General features: G+C 44.2%; 1 protein-coding gene across 1 annotated transcript in view; it reads right to left on the bottom strand.

The window, feature by feature from the left end:
- col27a1a (collagen, type XXVII, alpha 1a) overlaps positions 1-19,386 on the bottom strand; it is a 66,752-nt gene extending 47,366 nt beyond the window's left edge. The window contains exons 1-4 of the mRNA XM_076758759.1: positions 19,039-19,386; positions 14,415-14,485; positions 7,085-8,601; positions 3,027-3,080 (exon numbers count right to left, since the gene is read on the bottom strand). Of these exons, the coding sequence (XP_076614874.1) occupies positions 3,027-3,080; positions 7,085-8,601; positions 14,415-14,485; positions 19,039-19,091 (1,695 nt within the window). The 5' untranslated portion in view covers positions 19,092-19,386. The remainder of the gene's footprint in view (positions 1-3,026; positions 3,081-7,084; positions 8,602-14,414; positions 14,486-19,038) is intronic.
- Positions 19,387-20,613: the final 1,227 nt, after the last annotated feature.

Genomic DNA, 20,613 nt, shown 5'->3' with positions numbered 1-20,613 from the left:
CAGGTGAGGCAAGGCGGGGGGAGTTTCAGTTCTTGGCAGGGGGGTGGTTCGGACGGGAAGCATGAGGAAAGATGGGCGACAGAGATTTTTTTTTTCTCCACGCAGACAAAGACCCTTTTGACCCAGCAGGCTCCAGATGAATGCATGCAGCCAGCCTTCAGAGAGATACGGGCCTGTGCACCCGCGACGCATCCACCGCACGCTTCCTCTCGCACCCTTCTACCACCGTCGTCATTGTACACCTACAGACAGACTCGAAAGAGCTCACCCCGGCTATTCGCGGACACCTAGTGAGGGCTTCTGTGCTGACAGCCGTTGCCACGGAGACGGCGTCTCACACTCCCATGTGTGGGATCAGAGGTCAAGGTTCATGGGTGGTGCTCGGCGGGCTCAATGGTGCTCTGTGTGTCATCATACAGACTTCCAGTAATCCGAGGTTACGGAAAGGCATGCAAAAAGCTGCGAGCATCTCCCCCTGCAGCAAAAGCCTGTGACTGGAATTTCGTCTTTCACGTAAAGAGATGATGTTTATGAGCGAATCATGCCATTCCACCTGTGACCCTGCAGAATTTAAGCAACCTGCGGCGTGAATTCAGATTCGGAGTTAATTATTCCAGCGATCAACGAGTGAACTTTTTTTTTCCCAAATTGAAACCACACTCTTATCTGGCCAGGAGGGGAGAATTTAAACAACATGTGTTTATGAGTGCCTGCTAGGGAGTGTGTAAGTATGTGTATATGCATCTCAGTGTTTGCACACGCACATGGCAGCAGCAATTAAACTTGATAAATGCTTTTGTTTACAGGAAAGCGCCATAATCTGTCTCACTCTTTATATAGGCAGGTCATAAACGCAGCCACATATGTCTGCGCGACATGCCGTGGGATTAGTGCTGCAGCATGTCTAAACTTCTGTGTGAGCGCTGATGTGTGCTTGTGTGTGCGTTAAACAAAATGACTGTGAGGTCAGAGTCAGACACTGGCGGTGTGTTTGCGAGTGACCCCCGTTAAAGCGGCATCAAAACCAAAGGTCTTTCTTTACAAGTGCTTTTTTATTGACGAGGCTTGTTTTCATAGTTTGTGCTTTGCAAACCAACCACTTCCACTGACAATGCCACAGGCAGTTCAACAGCTGGTTTGCTGTGGTTGACAAAGGCCACGACTAAGCCACCAGGATGTAAATCAGTATGAGGTGATCGGTCGATACATACTGCTGATGAATGAGGTTTGAGGCTGGCATGGGGGCTTTAACCAGGACAAGTGTGAGTCGAAACTGGGTGTCCAAAGCCAACTTAAGGTGGAGGAATTCCACAGCAGTACAGTTCTGCAACTATTCTTCTGTTGTGGGGAAATTTGATTCATTACTCGCAAGTCCCTCAAGTTAAATACGGTGCATATTTTGAGAGAAGCTGCTGCTTGGTCAAACAAAAATAGTTCCACTCAGAGTCATATTATCCTTGGCTCTACCAAGTTCATGCAGCTCCGCGCTTAAACTTTTTAAGCACAATTAAAGTTTTATTCCAGGTACGTTTGATTTGAACCATGAGAAATCCACCTAAGTGGGGCTGAAGCTGTGGAACTGCGACTAGAGCCGGGATGGGAGGTGCTGCCGGGGCTTAAATAGCTTTAATTAGAGCCAGACAAAGACTTCCTTATACATCCACAGTGGTAGGGGATCACAGAGACTTTAGCCTAAGAGTCTCCGAGACACAAACAGCAACTAATAATTAAAAAAGCACACTAAAAAAGACACTAGAGACAGAGCATATAAGTATATTGCATGCATGGACATAAAACATCAATCACTGACTGATGCATTTAGATGCATTCTATTGTGTGGACTGACTGAGTTGCTTGTTTGTGGTGTTTGTCCATAAATTAAAATTTTTGAGGAGACAGAGGCAGTGACAGTGATACATGAAAACAAGACTAACAGTCTACAGCCACGCTTGCAAGCTAGCTCTGTGACACTTTGCTTAGCTGCTAATGCTAGCATGCTAAAATGTGCACAATTATGACACTAACATACTAACATATAGCAGGTATAATCTCACCATGTTATTTAGTTTAGAGCATTACAGAACAATACCAAAGTTACCAGGATTCATCTTCTGGGGCCCATGAATGTACAAAAGTTCAGAGAAACGCATCCAATAGCTGCAGAAATTACATAATTTCAGTTTGGACCCAAGTGGTGGATTGGCCAACTGACCTAGAGTCACGCTGCATCTATACATCAGAGAGAAACAGAGGAAGTAGAAGAAGAATTACTCAAAGAAGACCCACGGATGAGACTATATCTATTTAACTGCCTTGGAGAAAGAGGCCTTTCATTAGTCCAGAATGGGATTCCTATGAAGTGTGGGTGAAGCCTGCTGCAACAGCTCAGTGAGGAGAAGAAAGTCCAGTGGAGCCATGTGTTCCCTGTCTGTTTACAGTGCTTTTATTAGGCATCCTGTGGCACAGGCAGCCTTTTGAAAGGCCGTCTTTATAGGAGCTTTCCTGTTTATGCTTAGGGGTGGGAGGTCAGCACTCGCAGCCCCGTGCTGAATATGGTCAACCTGCCTGCGTAGGAAAACTTTGTGTGTGAGTACGTGTGTGTGTGTGTGTGTCAGCTGGGTGCTGGGAGGGATTTAAAGTGATGTGGGAGCCTGGCTTGGCAGGTTATTATTGTAACTTCAGAAAATGGTCCAGGACCTTGCCTTCTAGGCTGGAACACACGGTCCTCTCTGTCCTTGTCTGTTTGTCTGTCTGTCTTTCTGAGTCACCTCCTGCCAAGAAGGTTATTTACTGACTGTTTGTGTTTGAGCTTTCAGTCAACATGCACATCAGCGGCAGCAGCAAAAACACAAACAAACACAAACGCAGAGAGATGCCCAGAATAAACCAGAATAAAGACGTGCTTATTGAAATGGTTCCATAAGAATAAATCTCAAAAACCAGATAATTAAATCATTTCTGAAGGTTACAAACGGAAGTATGTCTTATGTGGCTGGAGGTGTTTGAGAGCGACCAAGGAGACTTACCCGAGGACCCCTCTTGCCTGGCAGGCCTGACTTCCCTGGAGGTCCTGGCAGTCCCTGGAGAGAGAGAGAGAGAGCATTCAGTCAGTGTTGCATGCTGACATAAACCATACAGATCAGCAGCCTTCTTCTATCATACTCATACATGTGTTTCCACAGACAGGCTGCACAGTGGCTGCAGGCTAGAAAAATGACACCTTTTCCCGCTGAAGTAATTCCATCTCAAGGTGATGAGAGTTCAGCCTTATCCATCAGGAAGCTCTGAGCCTGTGTGGCAGGAAACCGTAGAAACACTAGAAATAACAGGTCATTTCCTGCACCACTCAATGCCCCTGTGTGGCTTTATCAGCCTTGTGCTCATTCGTTTACTTTTAATCAAAAAAGAGGAAAAGGAGCAGTGAGGAAAAACAGAGCGCCTGCGGTTTCTGTGGCTGACAACAGTTACCTGTAGGCCTCTGGATCCTTGTGTTAAAGCATTTTTAAAATGTTTTCTTCACCGTAAATGCATTACAGTCCTTTTACTATGCTGTTAAATTCAATGCCTGAGATAACTCCGATATGAAGATCTAGTAAAAAGAGCAGCAGCATCTGCCATAAAGTGCAGTTACTGAAGTGTGAAAGTTGTACCTTGTCGGTCGTTTCCTCATCTCAGTTTTCACAGGGCTATGAACTTTAAGAGACAAAGCACCACTTTCAAGTTCAAAACAACGTCTAAAGGTTATTGTGATGGTAGCCGCCGCCTGCATGCAGCGTGTCTGTCTGCGATGGTTTATATCGCTCTGAAGATTATAATTGGCCCCCCACCATCTCTTCCAGGATGACCTCCATGGAGGAGACCACCCCCAGTTGTTACAGGTGGTGTGCTCTATGGTGGCCTAAGGACCTGTCAGCCTCGACACACACCCCTGTCCATCTTCACACTTCCACCCCCTGCTCTGGCCCTCCTTCCTTACACTTGTTTGTTTATTCCTACTGTCTTTCCCTCTTTGCACCTGTCCATCTTTAACGTGCTTCTTTCTCTCCAGTGTTTGTTGACTGCTGTCTAGCCAGGAAGGTAGCAGTCTCAAGAAATTCCCACATCAGTAAGCATTTCCCAATCACCACATTTCAAACACACTCTGATGGCAAAGGCTGGTTTCTGTTATGAGCTTTCATCTTGCTGACTGCGCCTGTGAGGAAATTAGGGCATGATTTGTACCACCTGACAACTGCATCTGAATTATTCATCCAGAGTTGGGCTGGAATCTGCTAAAGCGGTAGTTTCACAGTTTAAAAACTATTACTTGATTTCACTTGTTTGACTTTCATTAAACGATTCAAAGAACAAAACTGCTGCACCACACGGTGCAAATTTGCAAACTCCCCCATAATCTTTTTTTTTTGCCATAACTTCAAACTGAACTGCTAAAAAAACATCTAATTGTGGCTACGTTTAAGGACTCAGGGAGCTTCCAGGTACAATTTAACTGAATACAGATGCCTGGATATGAGAGAGTCCAGGTTTAAATTAAAGTCAAACTCACAGCCAGTACAGCTCCAATTAAAAACTAATCCAATTAAATCCTGCTCTTACTTTCAGCGTTACATGCAAATTCAGAACATATAAATCTCAGTCAGGTCTGCAATGGAAAAGATCTCAGAGGAAGTCGTTTTCAAAGCAGCACTGAGGAGCCAGAGGTGCTTCAGACGGGAGCTGTTGCCATATCTGTGCCTGCACTGGATGTTTCTCCTGGCAGCAGAGTGCAGAATCTGCACGGTGGAAACACAAGTCCAGGTCATGGTTTCATTGTGTCTTTCAGCAGAAGAGTCTTAATGCTTTAGGCAGCAAGAGCGATGAATGACAAAGCTAGTGGCTGAAACCTCCATGAATGCAATGCCTTTTAACTGGCTGACTTTCATGTTTGTTAATGTGTTTGCATAAAATGTGTGTATGTATATGACAGACAGTGTGTGTGTGTGTGTGTGTGTGTGTGTGTGTGTGTGTGTGTGTGTATAAGACTGTGTTGTGAGGAGTGAGAGACAGTATGCACATGGCATATCTGTTTATGAAATCCACACCATGCTGAAAAGGAAGCACGACTGGGTTCATCTGGGATCCAAGGCACTGCATGGCAACACAGAGACATACGCTCACATGCATGCATGCAGCCACACACACTTTGACAGGAAGCACCTGTTTAATCCCTGATATATTCGCAGGCTAAACAATCCACGTGAGTCTAAATATGTGATCCTGTCGCTGCATTTAAATCAAAATGACTGCATTTAAATCAAAATTCAGACAAAACACATGTTTTACAGACATGTAATGTAACACTTGGAGCATTTAGACTGATTCTGAATCCCCCTGAGCCATAACTGGAGGACAAGCTAAAGCTTCCTATGGTTGAATTTTCAGGTACAGTTTTGACTTGAAAGCACTGCTGCTCTCAGATTGGTGTAATTTAGCATATATTTGGCAGAACATGACTGACGTTTCTTGGCCTCAGCATCATACCAGCACTCGTGTCAGACAGTCCTTCACTAAATGACCTCATAATGTCCCTTCATCATCCTCTTCTCTTTAGGAGATTACAGCACTCCATATTGAGATTGCAGGTAGTTTCTAAATAGCAGTAATTTGGTCGGCTGCAATGACAGTCAAGCGTGGTGCTGACATCAATACAGATGTAAATTAGCCAACCCTTGACATGCCGCACTCTGCAATCCACAGCGGCAAATTACAGACCACGACAAAGAACAAGCGAGGCACACGTATCAAAAGCACAGGCCGTGCTCACACTTTGCACTAAAATGACTCAATCACAAGGACAGATTTAAGTGCAAACACACCCAGAATGTGCCGATGAGACACTGAGGTCTGAATGCTCAGGCCATGTTTGTGGGTCAGGAGCTGTGCAGACAGTTATGCATAGCTCATAACAGGATGAAACTCCCAAACACAGTTGAGTTGTCCACTCCAAACAACTTGGACAAAATCCTGAACTCCATATCTGCTACCGAGGAGTCTGCAGTGTAGAGCACTACAAGTAAAAGTCCTGCATTCAAACTGGTAAATACAAGTATAACTATTATCAACTAAATGGACTTTTGAAGTATCAAAAGTAAAAGTACTCATACTCATTCATGAGAACCTTGTATCTCCCAAATGTGTGGTGGAGATGAAGTATAAAGTTTCATAATATGGAAATACTCAAGTAAAGTCCAAGTACCTCAAACTTGTATTAAGTACAGTGCTTGAGTAAATTTACTTAGTTACATTCCACCACTGCAAGTAGTTTTTACAAAATCATTTCTTAACAAATATGTCTGTTAAGAGGAAGCCACAGTTTACACAGAGTAAAATAACCTAAATTTGATCTCATGTGGTTAGTCAAGATGTAACTGAACATCTGCCTGAGTTCCCACTCCTCTATATATACTATAAGGCCAAGTCTACCTTTGCGCCTGCATTGGGAGGCTGAATGATGGTGTTTACTGACTGCTTTGACCCTTGACCTAGCTTTGAAAGAGGGCCATGAGACCTCCACCAGCACTCCACGACAGAGGAATCTGGTGCAGAGACGGCAAGGCGTCAGACCTGACACGTCACACCCAGCCTGGAGGGCGAAGGAGGAAAGGCGGGAGGAAAAGTAGGATTTCTAACATGTGTGGGAAAGAAGATAGTGCCACATTAACCTACATATCTCTGTGGGCTCTTATTTCCAGCCCCAGAGCAGGAGAATCAAACCCTGTCTTTCACTGGTGACAAAGACGAGCACAGACTGAGATGTCCCTGCTGGAGTGCACTTTCATCACTTTTCTAATGCAAACCATCGAACTCACCGCCCACAAAGAGTGGGTACTCTCTCTCGTCTCTGTCTTTCCTTCAGCTAGTACAAAATGCCACAGCCTGGCAGGTGACCAGGATCTTGCCTTCTAGGCTGGAACAACCCGTTTTATAACTGCTATACTTTGGAGTTCCCCAACAGTCCATTGAGCGCATTTTTATGGATGTGTTATACATTTTTGTGGCACACAAACACACTCACTAACCAACCTCACAGACAAGAGGTGCTTACCGCTGGGCCTGGTTCTCCTTTCTGTCCTATAGGTCCAGCCAGCAGGGAGAACTGAGTAGGTGGCACCTCCCAGCTCTGGAAGCCATCAGTAGCTGGTGGTGTTACTGTGTTGTATGAAGATCTGGTTGGTCGCGGGGTGACTGTAGCCTTGGTGGTTTTGGCTTGCTTTGTTGGTTTGATGGGCTGTTTGGAGACTGGCTTGGAGGTTTTAGCAGTTGTAGTTTTGGAGATTGTTGATTTTGAGGGGTTGACTTTGGATATTGCTGGTTTAGCTGGGACAGCTTTGACAGAATTTGTTTTGGGCTTGGACGGAGTGGCTTTGGATGGCATGACTTTAGGCTTGGGAGATGTTTTCTTGGTTGTGGTGGGTTGTGGTTTCTTTGGGACTACACCTTTGTCTGATAGGGCAGAGTCAGGCTTTGTCTTCGTGGGTTTGGTGTTGGTAGTGGCTGGAATAATAGGCTTCTTCTTGTTGTCTGTACCTGCAATCATCTTTTTGGAGCTGTTCTGCGGAGTGGGCTTTGTAGGAGTGGGTTTAGAGGGTTTCTGATTTGAAGCTTTAGAGGTGGAGGGTCTTGGGTTTGGTGGTTTTGTTGGCGGTGCTCTTGTCCTGAGTGGTGCTGTGACAGTTTCAGTCCTGGCCTTGGGAGGCGGGGAGACCAAACCAAGGTGGACCGTGACTGGCATCACAGTTCCCAGCAGGGGTGTAGGGATGGTCCCAGGGCTGGGCTTTATCGTTTGGGTGGGGGCCACATATCGGACAGCCGAGGCAGCAGCGGCAACACTCCTGGCAAGGCTCAGCTGCGTGGTCTTCTTGGCTGTTTCCGGGCCACCGCGTTTAGGGGTAGCAGCCGTAGCTGTGATGTTTGTTTCTCGTGGTAGGATAGGCAACAAGGGAGGAAGGTTAGGCCTGTATGTGTCAGCTTCCCTGCACTGTTTCTTAATGTACCTGCAGTAATTGTGAGCTGCCTGTGCAGAAGGGACCAGGTCAAACTGGCAGATGGCTCCCTCAAAGAGTGCTGAGGCTTGCTGCTGGCTTGCCCGCCCCAGCAAGAAGGAGCCCTGGAGCTCTGGAGCCAGTCCCTCCTCACTGTCCCACCCAAAGTCTGCATGAACACTCTGCTCTCCGCAGGAGGCATATAGAGTCACTCTCTGTCCATTAATTCCCACCGCCAGCTGGTGCCACTGACCATCATGGGGCTCATAGGGCAATGCCACCGAGGTGTTTGGACCTGTGTGGAGGACCAGATTGCCCGGTGCAAGCTGCAGACCGAGAAGGAGCTTCCCACGGCCTGAGAGCAGGGTGAAGAGGAAAGCACTGTTGACACGGTGTGAGCGCACACTCAGGACCAGTGCCAGGTTGGGCCAGATGGCCGCTGGGATGACTGAGCGCAGTGGCGTTTCGATGTGCGCCCGCTGGTTGAGGATGATCCCCGATCTGAATGGAATGACCCCTGCTGGCACCAAACGTGACGGCTTCTCTCCCTTGAGCCCCAACTTTTGGAGGATGTCCACATCTGGATAGAAGAAGAATTGTGTTAGAAGTGCAAATAATTGTTGTTGTTAATGTTAAAAAACAATGTAGTTAACTGAGAAAATAAAAACCCTGAAAAGTAACTGAAAGAATATTGAGTACTTATAGAAGAAGGTCAAATAAAATAAAAACATGCAGGAAATGTCTTTCAGTTGGTAAAAGCTGTCAACACTACAAGCATGAGGAGGAATTTGTTTACTGAGGCTGGGATGTCTGAGTCAAGTGTGCTCACAAAATGTTGTGTTTGTATTGTTATACCTTTTCTGAAATCTTTCCCCTGGCAAATACTCCCCATATTACAATAAAAAAAAAAAAAAATTTAATAAAAACTCAACTAAAAGTAATCATTTTTCAACCATAAAAAGCTAAGTTGAAACAGGCAAACCCACTCTAGAAACTGAAAGCTAAAATTGAAAAAAGAAATAAAAACTAATGAAAAACACAAACTATACAGAGATGACAACATTTCCTGACATAATCAGGAGCCTATAAATATATCATCAGGAAAAACGTGCATCCTTTCATATTTGCCTCTATGAAAAAGAAAAATTCCCAAATAAATGAATGCCAAGTTGAAGCTTAGTATTAAAACAAGCAGGACAACAGCAGGACGATTTTAAGGACAGAGGAGAGCAAAAGCATCTGGAATGATAAGACACTTTTGCTACTGTGTTTGCCCAAACTGTGCTGTTCCAAAACACAACACTCATCACACTTCTGTGGAAATCATCAATCCTAACTGAGGGTGAAATACAGGGGAAAATGGACAGAATTTGTTGATGTAGTAACTCTTGGAAACATGGCCACTTGAGCAACACTTGCACACACGACAATGGTTTGCAGATATGGATGAGAGCGAAACTGTCCAACATCTTAAAATTATTAATAGGACGTTGTGGACTCATTGTGAGAATTTGCTCTTCCTGAAACAAAGTGAGGCGCAGCAAAATATTTTAGCTGTCTTTGCCAGTGGCGGTTGGATTGACTACACTGGGTTATGAGCCAATTTTCCATTAACTTCCTCCTCCTTTCAGCCAACACAGAACAGCAGCTCACAAAGTAATGGAGCTCAAAACACCACAGGGGGAAGAGATGGCAAAAATGAAATACAAAAAAAACAATAAACTTACAGGGTTTGAGGTCACCAAACTGCTTCTGTAGGCTGTACTGTCTACTGCAATGTTAGGCCAAAACAAATGGCTAAATATAGTTCCCAACAGATATAAAACTGATGATAGGGGAGTATGAAGCGACCTTGGTTGGTCAGTTCATGCTCTCTGAGTGGGCAGACGCTGCACAGCGGTGCTGTGGTAGCCTTTGTTTCAAATGTCAGTGGTTTGCAGCCTCACGCTTCTCGCCAACATGGCAAGTTGAGGCATCGGTTTGACCACATGACTGTTGTGAAGCGTAAAACAGCTTTAAGCACATGTACCCACAACAAATGGCCTGAGAATATAGCATGTTTACTGCCATACAGGCCTGCAAATTCTTAAAGGAGCTGCTCACCACAAAATGTAAGTCTAATGTGGCCATATTTTAACGGCTCCAAAGGCTAACAAAAATCATCTGAGGTTTGAAAGCCAAACCAAAGCACTGTGGTTCCACATGAATCATCTTTACCTAATTTGGCCTTCCTGTCTTTGGTCGTTGCATTGGATTTTGCTATAGAAAGTGCCATAAATGAATGTCTTGTAAACTTCAAATGAATTTTTGGTTTATATGGAGCAGGAAATAAATGAAATACGACCATTCCTTTAATGGACAACTCTGAATTGTGCTTGAAACATGCAAAGTGATGCACATACAAACAAGAATAACCATCTTGTGATGTTGATCACATAGTATAAATTCACTAAAATATACAAATTCCTTCACCATATCACCATAATCTTTGTAAGAAGTCCACTGCCACTAACCAGCCCCTTCACCCCCATGGTCATGTGAGGCAAGGAGCAAGACAAGACTCTGTCATTGGTTTTGATGGAAACATGACGGTCGGTGGAGGTAATTGTGAAGGCAGCTCAGTCAAGGCCAAAGCTGCCAGTACCAGGAACGCACAATCAGGCTAAAGGACCTAATCCTCCCCTATTAACCATCTGGCCAACACAGTCCACAACAAGGGAATGAGGGACTGATACTGTATAAAGCTAACAATATGTGTTTGTGAATTTTGAGGCACAAGGGACAGAGTTCAGGTTCTAAATGTAGATTTGTTGGTGAAATTATGTAACTTCTCCACCAATTAGTACACGAGTGCTTGCTGTACTGTATGTCGAAGTATTGACCGATGTCAAGGCATGGCCTCTTTGTTTTAAGGCTACAAGAGGTTAATGAGCCAAAAGGACATCGGCATCATCAGACAACCTTTTTCCTTTCTCCTCTCATCAATAGAGTCAGTTTGGAAATTTAGAACATGACCACTGTAACCACAAGTGAGTACAGCATCTCCCTGCCCGCAGGCAGAATACACTTTCCAGCCATTCAGCCAACTTGACTCGCTGTTCAGCGCTTCAGTCTCAGGGGTCCCGGCGCTCATTCTGTGTATGACCTGTGATCTCAGACCCAGGCCCCTCAACATCTTTATTGTCTCCGGGCTCACTCTGACCTGTGGTCACTGGGCCTTGTCTAATGGGGACATGTGTACAGAAGCCCTGCTTGTGAAAAGACAGAAAAGTGGGAAAGCAATGTTGATGAGATGACAGAAAGTGGGAAAGATGAGGGGAAAGACAGATGGGATGTCCTAACAGTTGCTGTAGTGGTAAGCCATAGAAATCAAGGACTTCAATGAGATGCTTGTCTTTCTATAACACAAGGCTTGCTTCATTAGACCGCTGACTGGGGAGGGGGCTCAGCCTTTGGAAATATATAATTGCATGGAAAGTTTAAAAAAAAAAATTGAGAGGGAATTTGATCCACAGTAATCCTGGTGGTTATCAAGAAATTAGACCTGAGGGAGGAAGCGGCTCAGAACTCTTTCTGAAAAGTCTTTTGCTGAGTTTTAACATGTACGACGGCAAACAAAAACTTACTCAATCACGTTTAAAACAATATTTTTTTAAAGGTAATGCAAATGTAGACGTGCCTCTCCTATATAGCCAGTTCTTGATATTCTTTCCATGTTCTGTATACGGTTGTAAGACTTTCCCTTGGCTCAAAGCATTCAGGCTTTATAAAATAGCCTGACGAGACGAGACCTTCATGGGGTATAATGTATACCCATCCACACAAGGAATTTTCCGCTCTGTGTGGTCTCTTCTGCAGTAAAAGACAACAGAACTTGGCAATGAGGCAGAGGGTGCATTACATGTATCGTACATAGAGTCCTGTCTCCAGACTTCTTTATTTAAATACCACTTGTACAATAACTGGGGCACATATTAAACATGTGGTTTTACGTACACAGCATACTGTATGGATGTGAACACACACACAAAGAGACAGACTTGTGTTTAACACATGGCTGGAGTTCATAGCCTCGCTCTGTGCCAAGTCACCCAAGTAGGACAGAGAGAAAGTCCAAGGCTCTTCAATCTGTAATGTTATTCCTTGTAGAGGATGAAGTCACTGATTCATTCGAGCACACTCCAAAGATCTCTCATTGGCTGGCCGATGCTGGTCTACAGTGAGCCATTTATGATATCTCTGGGCGGAAAAATCATCCCCACAGCAATACATTGAATGTATTCCCACAATATCTGAGCTGGAATCAGGATTTGTGATTGATGATTTAAATAAGGGACAAGGCAGTGTAGAGAAAGACAAGGCCGAAACAAGGCCAGATAGAGGTGTGACATGCACGTTACATTTTTCTTCTGGTGCTGTTATGAACCACGTTAAAGCTTCCCCTAACACTGTCCATTTTCCCAAATAAAATGATCTGGAGATACAAATTACCGTCCTAAAAGTGGATCAGGGCCCTGAGACTGATGCTATGGCATGCACTGCTTCATTACAGGGTGATCTGACTGAGTCTTGGCCTCGTCTTCTGATTCTCCATAATACCCGCTGTGCTTGGCAGAGGTGGTAGCATGGAAAGCACAGCTACTGTTTCAGAAGCTGGCACAGGAAAAATCTTTAAACGAGTACTCCACCAATTTAACATTGCGCTCCTATAATATTGTCAGACAGGGGATCAAAATTGATGCAGCAGAGCCAGGGATAACGTCTTTTTTTTTTTTTTTTACATGCATTCTTCTTCCTGGTTCTTCCTACAGTACCCACTAAACAGCTCAACCACCAGCCAGCAGCTTATAGAGGCTTGAGCTACTAGCCTAAAGCAGAGATGAGGAGTGGACTACAGAGGTCTAGTAAGCTTATTTCCTCCCAACTCCACATCCCTGGACTTTTTTTATTTTAAAACTTGTAGTCATCAAAGCCACAAAAGGCTTTATACAACTTTTTTCACATCTTTGATATGTAAAATCTGTGGAGTTCCCATTCATGTTAAGATAGGCAACAACTTCAGCTGACAGAATCTCATTATTCACCATCCTTGACCTTGATGACTGCAGCGGAAGTTTCTGTCTCATGCAGGGAGAAATATATGACTGCAGAGACTCCGAAGGAAACTACTGACAGGCTTATAGCCGTACTGACTGATTCTGAGTCCGCCACTGCTGCTGGTTCACATGGCTCTCCTCTTATAGACAGACAGCAGTGAGTTCAGCCACTCTGCAACAGTGATGCTGGCCATTCGCAGTTTTGCCAAATTTGACTGATGCAGTAGCTCAATCAGAGCCTGAAACCAGCTTTACATCCAGAAAATTGGGATTATTTTTTTTAAAGTTTGACACGATCAGGCTGTGTGAGGATATTTTAAAATAGCACACTAACAGGGCCTGGTTGCAAATACCTGCATGCAGATTCAGCTACACCCAAAATCACGGTTAGAGCTTTGAGAAATGATCCACAAGTGTTCAGATAACGCTGTAAACTTTAAAAAAGGTTTCGTTACAGAGCAGTTTGTAACCTAATGATAATTTGAACTGTAAAAACAGGTTTTAGCCTTGTTGTGATAAACTGCCATGACATTTGGTTTCAGTGACTGCGTGTCGGACCTATTGAACTCTGCGCCCTGTCAGTCTCAATCATAATAAGCGGAGTAGAGAGGGGGCAGATTCACTCGACTGGATCTATAATTTTTAATCACAGGAAACCGCCAAATGGGACAAAAAGTAGCTCAAATGATCACAAGAGGCCCAAATCGGGTGGATACCGTATTTTAGCTCTGTTTTTGGTCTCCACTAACTCCTGAGGGAATTATCTGGTTCTTTAGCTGCTAAATTCTCTAACAGCTAGTCTCTAACTGTGTCTGTCAGGGTCTGGTCCCGAGCAGGTAGTGTCCCGCGGGTTTTTAGAGTTTTTTAGCTAAAAACAGCTGCTTGCCGCAGCCCAAAACGATGCCATGAGAGCGGTGAGAATGAATCTGAACAGCTGCTGGGCTGAATCCACGAAGCAGATGATCGGGTGATAATTCTCTGTACCGACTCGTATCACACTCTCACAGTGTTTTCACATTGAGAGCACTTTTTCTCTATAATGCTCAGCTTTGAATCTATGATCTGATCGCTCACCCAGCTTACTCAACACCCGTCGTCATGGCAACGGCTGGCCCAATTCTCACAGCAATGTGTTTACGTGTTTTGGTCAATGACCAAACAGGAAAAAGAATAACTCCAAAATCCCCCCCAGTGCTCCAATAACTTTCGTAGATTTTTCCACTAGTAAACTTTAAGTGAAGAGGAAGGAGGTGAGAAAGTGAAGTGACTGAGCTGATGACATTAAGTCATGTCTTACCTTCAGAGTGTACTTGTGTAAGTCCCAGGTAACAAGTACAATATAAAACTGTACAGAGCAATAGGGCTCTCCTGAGGGAAGAGAAGAGAGGACGTTAGAAAGGAGACACAGTCACACAATCATACAATGTTCAACTTTCAAAAATAATCTGGTATCATTTACGAATAAGCCAATTATAGGAGCAAATTTTGGGTTGTTAAAATCCTATAATACAGTTATAAGCATGGGTAATCCATTAGTAAAAGTTCACAGGGTTCAACCCGTCAACTGCGCAGGTATTGATGTTAATGAATCATTAATTAAGTGTTTTAATCACCAAGTGCAACAAACTGGTCCAGGCAGTCTGACAGTCCAACAAGTTGAAGAGATTTTTCACATTCGATGTGGAAAAGTTGCTTGTAACCGATCTATAAAGCATTCGTAAATGATTAATAAAACCATTCGCTTTCATGCCTTTATAATGGAAAACGGTAGCAGTAATTGGAATTGCTTGCATTTGGCAAACAAGAGGAACATCTCAAGATTTATTTTAATACAGACAAAACTGCTGCTGGAAGGAAATCTATGGCACGCATCTCACTGGACCTCAAAATCTTGAAATAGACTGAGACCAGGAAACATGAAATGATAGGATAATAATGTGTAATCATTGTTTTCACATCCCACCAAAACACAGATTCAAACAACACATGCTTTGTATTTCAGCCACTGATACGATGTGAACAACAAATGGGAACGGGATTCTGCAAAAGCACTTACAACTCAGAGCAAAGACGAGCTCCAAAACACACACACACACACACACACACACACACACACACACACACACACACACAGCTTCAAGTTGTGGTTTGTAAGACAGAAATACTATAGTAGACTTATCCATCAACTCTCCTTCCAAAACCAACATGCGCACACCCACACACACACACACACACACACACACACACACACACACACACACACACACAAAACAAAACAAAAAAAGTTTTTTTCAAGCACCCTCACTACACCCAGGTGTGCAGCAGAGCTGAGGAGACTGATTGGCAAGTGGACTGAGAGCTCAGTGGGGGATCGAGATCTGGTGACAGGCAGGGGAGCCACTGTTTACCGCTGGAGGTCATCCAGACACACATGGTCACACACACACATTGGAGGAGGAAATGTGTATAGCAGCTGTGGCTGGAGGGTTAGAGTGGAGCAGGCAGACGGGGGCGTGGGCCAACGGGCTCCAAATACATAAATGTGGGAAACGACGGTAACTGTTGCACAAACAGGCAGTATTTACCTGCACCATCAGAGGCAATGAAGTGTCTGTCCTTAGAAATATTTCTGCAAACAACCCCTGCACTCACCAGCGCACGCTTCCCCTGCAATGATTATAATCAGGGAGTGTGTACATATCTCAGCGGCGTGCTTACATGTGTGTTTGTGGCGTCTATGTCCGCCCCCCTCCCAGTTCCTGGTTGCTAATAAAGCGTCATCACAATCAACCCCACACACAGCTGGTTGTGGTTATTCAGGATGCTTAGCGTGTGTTTGTGTGTGTGTGTGTGTGTGTGTGTGTGTGTGTGTGTGTGTGTGTGAATGCATCCTCCAGACTCCCAGCTGGTTACAGTCTCATTCAGTGTCTTATCAGCTGAGGAGAGATCAGCTTTCTGAAAATGAGTCATGAATGCTGAGAGTTTTTACTGCAGAAAAAAAACTGCAGTCATTCTGTTCCTCAGGCTGTTTACATCTGTGCAAACTGGACCATGTTTCCTGGGAAACTGTTCAGCTTTTCATATTAGAAGTTCTCAGTAGCACGTTTAGATTTTCATTACGGTGCGTTTGAGGCGTTAGTGACAGGTTGGGATTTTTCTTCGGTGGAGCATTCGCATTCAGACGGATTTGTGCACGGTGGACATTTAAACCAGTGGGGCTGACATTTGCACACTGACCCTGTCTGGTGTGGTTTTCAGTCTGCTGCAGTGAGCTATGACAGGACTCCCTGAGGGAATTCTCGGCTAAGCTGAGTGGACAAAATACAGACCAGAAGAACAATACCTCCTGTAGACTCATTCATTAAACCAGCCTAACCTATATATGTTGTGCTGTGAGCCACTGAACTCACATTTCAAAGACAGAAAGGGGAAGAAGGCTGCTCTGTGCTGCTGATGTGACCTTTCTCTGCTCATTGAACTTCTGCTCATCTCCTTTGCTATCAAAAAGCTGATGGTAAAAAAGATATTGTGGACATGCACAGGGATCAACAAAGTGGTGAGACTGATAAATTGATGGACAGTGAGTCTGAGGATCTGGATGTTGGTTTTCAATGTTTGCAAAGTAAGTGCCAAAGTAATTCAGTCTAATTGACAAAGAGATCTGGTGCCACATTGTACAATCTGCAGCAATAATCTACAGATGATATTTCCTCAAAGCCAATTTTCTCTCCACTTCCTGGCATTGCTGTCTCTTTTCCTAAAGTTTAAACTCATGCCAAACTCTGTTTCTAACCTCTTGACCCCCCCCAAAAAACTAATGACCCCCTCTTCACACACTCTCAAACAGCCGCCCGTCTGCAGGCCAGCAAGCAGTCAAAGGTTGAGAAAAAAACACTGAGAAGCCTGTAGAGCTTCCGTTTCTTTTCTCAACTTTGGACTACTCAGTGATTCCCTGAAAGGATTTCCCAAAGGCGATCCTGCCCCCTGAGGAGACATGCACACACACACACACACACACACACACACACACACAGTGGAAAATTCCTATGGATGACCCGACACTAACAGAGGCTGATGAGGAAGAGAGGGTGACTGACATCTCATAAGACCTGTGGTATATTTGTATGTCCATAATCTGGGCTCTCTGCAGTCAAGTCATCGCTCACTTCAGACTGTTTACCTCCTGACTAATGTCTTCTTATAGAATGACTGACATCAGTCTTGTTCCAACTATTGTTCTGCCTAAGAGCAGAAAACAGTATGTGACTCATTGTGATACACCTCTCTGCTCTGATTTAGTGTCAACTGAAGCCAATTACACAAGTTAGAGCAAGAGTGACTGAAGAAGAAGTGTCTGTGTGGCTAAATATTATATTGAAAAACATAACTCTATGGTTGCTGTTTTTTTCAGTATAAAACGCAAAATATACCAATAAATTATCCAACAATAATTGCATGTGTGAAGCCAGGAGTGGGACATAAAGGGCGACACCATGTGGACATGTGGTGAATGTTGCTTCGTGCGGCTAACACCTCGCAGGTAGACTATCTGTTCTATGCCTCAATCCGTGCCCATCTTAAATTAATAATGCAGTAGCAGTAAATGTTGCTAAATTTGTGACGAAACCTCCAAAGCTCTTCCTCCCCCCACTATTTCTTCACGAATGGCTTTTGTTACTGTAAAACACGAAAGTGTAATAAATAAAGCTGATAACTTTTGGCCATTTCTGTGGCTCACATCTCCAGAATTTCCTACTCCCTTGATGACTGCATCCCGCTATCTCGCCACTGTTCCATTAACGAAACCAGATGTTCACGGCGCAATAAAACCAAATGTCAATCTACAGTAAGAATGCCGCGTGCGTGCGTAAATGAATGAAAGCGTAAATGAATGGAAGCATAACGTTCCAAAATGAAATGTTCAACAGTTGGATGTTAACACTGAAGCAAAGTCGAGAGCAGATATTTCTGTCCATTTCTTACAATAATGAGTTTCTCTGTGAAAACCTGTGCTGTAAACACAAGCACACTGCAACATCTGCATTTTATGTCACAGAGAACTAAAACTCACGCCAGCGGCAGATGTTTTCTTGAATAAGTTGATAAGTGCATGTCGTCGGGGGAATTATTGCAAAAGCTGATGCAGCTGACTAACTGTAACAGCATTTTCTTTAATGCTGAGTCCCTCCTCGAAAAGATCTCATTTTAATTATGCTGCGTAAATGTGGCTCCGGACTGAATGCGTAAAAGGGAAAACATGGAAAGCATTCCGACAGAATCCAGCAAACGTTCCGATGGATGCTGATGAGCCTCCCATGAAACTTTATAGGTCTGAATAATTGCCTGTTTTGCTTCCTCCATCAGGTGTCTCAGTTTAGTGAACACTATGAGGCAAAGTTCCTGCATGCACCCATTGTATGTTTGCCACAAAACTCAGACACTAACTTTATATATTAACTTTATATTTCTATGAGAAATACATGAAAAAAATCTGTCTTTGCACAAAAACATACAAACACGAGGGGATATTAAGTTTAGACCACATAAATTACTTCCAAATGAGCCTAGAGATTATTCTTTTTTTGTGCAGTTCAGCGAAAATAAAAAGAGAAGAGGAACTAGGGTAAACAAATGTTTGGATAAATTGACTCATTTTGGCGAAGTTATGGCAAATGTCACAAATATGACAACCGTGGTCCAAACAGACCCCATCCAGAGCCTCAACAGTCCCCAGCGGACACCGCTCCTGCATGGTGAGCTGGACCCGAGCCAACCGGCACATCACAGGTCCGCACATGGAGGCAAACTGATCCTGAAATTGTAACTCAGTCCCCGTAAGTCATCTCACCTCAGCCCCTTCCAACATCCTCTCATCAGAGCGCACAGACACAATGAAAGGAAAGAAAAGAAATGGTACTCACTTTGTGTCTAGATGAGAGGTTCTGCAATCTCTCCTTCGGGTGCCTAAATTCATTTGTATTCATTTGTCCTGGCAGTCAAAAACCTGACCGTTAATCACAGCGTGACTCCTTTGCAAGGGGGGCAGAAGACACCGGTCGCCGTTTTACACATTTGACAAGCTTGAGATGAAGTTCCAGATGGAAAAACTCATGTTGATTTGCCTGTCAAGCCCGACATAAATTCCTTCTGGCAGGCTGGTTTGACAGAGAGTTTTCCTGTGCGATTGTCTGTCGATATTCCCCTGTGTTTCATTCATTTATGCCGATCCAGATTGAGGGACGCGCAGCCGGAGAGAAAGCTGGGTTCTCTTGGAGGGGGGTTACGGAGTCAGGAGCGTTGGACTCATCCCTTTCCTTTTTAAATAGGCTTTCTGTGGGTAAAGCGATGGCAAATGCACCGCACGGCCAGGTGTCAAGTTACAAACCCAGCGGTTGCATCGAGCAACTACACGCCTTCTCCGAGGGGTGGCCACATGGATCTTACCCAAAGCCCCATGCACCGGTAAACCATATGAATGAACCACGGTGACACACGGTGGGCAGCGCTTCACAGGCTGAAGCTGTCGAACAGGGACGCCTCCCGCTACTCCCGAGACTCTCCTGTGTGTATCCGCCTTATTATCCCTAGATAATGCGTCCAGGCCTAATCAGCCATGATGGCCTTGAGTGATGATCACTCAAGCCAGAGATGATGTGTGAGAACTTGGCAGCAAAGGAGAATTTATGAAACGTGTCTCCATCGTCTCACCTTGGAGTGAAAATGCTGGAAAATAAGAAGGGAGTTTTGAAAAAGGTATGAGTAAAGCCACTGCAACGCGAGCTTGAAGTCATTTTCTGGAAAGATCTCAGTTTTATTTTGGCATAATTTAGTTCAGTTCATCATTATTTTGCAACATTTCCCAGCATGCCACATCAGCGTTGACATCCATTTTTGTGTTGGAGAAGTGTTAATGGAGCAAGAGCAGCACCTGGATCAGCTCCCATTACCTTAAGAGGGGTCACGGCCTGGTGCAGGATAAGACCCACCAAAGACCTCCACACAGCCAAAAGAGCCAGTAATTACCACCTGACATCTGTTTGAGATGTTTAATGAATGCGTGAGCTTCACAGGGGGATAAGACATCTTGTCTTTCTTAAAAAAATGAGTGTTGAGTTACAAACGGGGGAGCAAACAGTTTCCATAAAAAATATTCGCAATTTTTCAGATGAAAATTACTCACAGCAAGGTCTTTGGATTCTCCAGAGACATGGGAAGGGTGTTTTTCCAGAGAGGCGTAGCTGTTAAATTTCTTAAATGTCATTTTTCAGTGCTGGGAGCACCACAGAAATTTTTAATCCACCTCCATCTTATTGGGGTGGAGCCAAAAATCTCAGAGACAGAAATCTGGGTGAGTAAAACCAAAATTATTAGCATTACTAGGTGACAGTAGACACTAGACGTTAGTAGACGGGTGAAAATCTGTGTTTGTTTGTTTGTTTGTTTTGTAATTTGGTTGAAGAGATCCTTTAATTGACCGGACAAATGAGCAACAACTC

Source organism: Chaetodon auriga, chromosome 19 (genome assembly GCF_051107435.1).
Source record: "Chaetodon auriga isolate fChaAug3 chromosome 19, fChaAug3.hap1, whole genome shotgun sequence".
Classification (NCBI taxonomy): domain Eukaryota; kingdom Metazoa; phylum Chordata; class Actinopteri; order Chaetodontiformes; family Chaetodontidae; genus Chaetodon; species Chaetodon auriga.
Note: the sequence above shows the minus strand (reverse complement) of the source record. Positions and strands in the feature narration are given on the sequence as shown.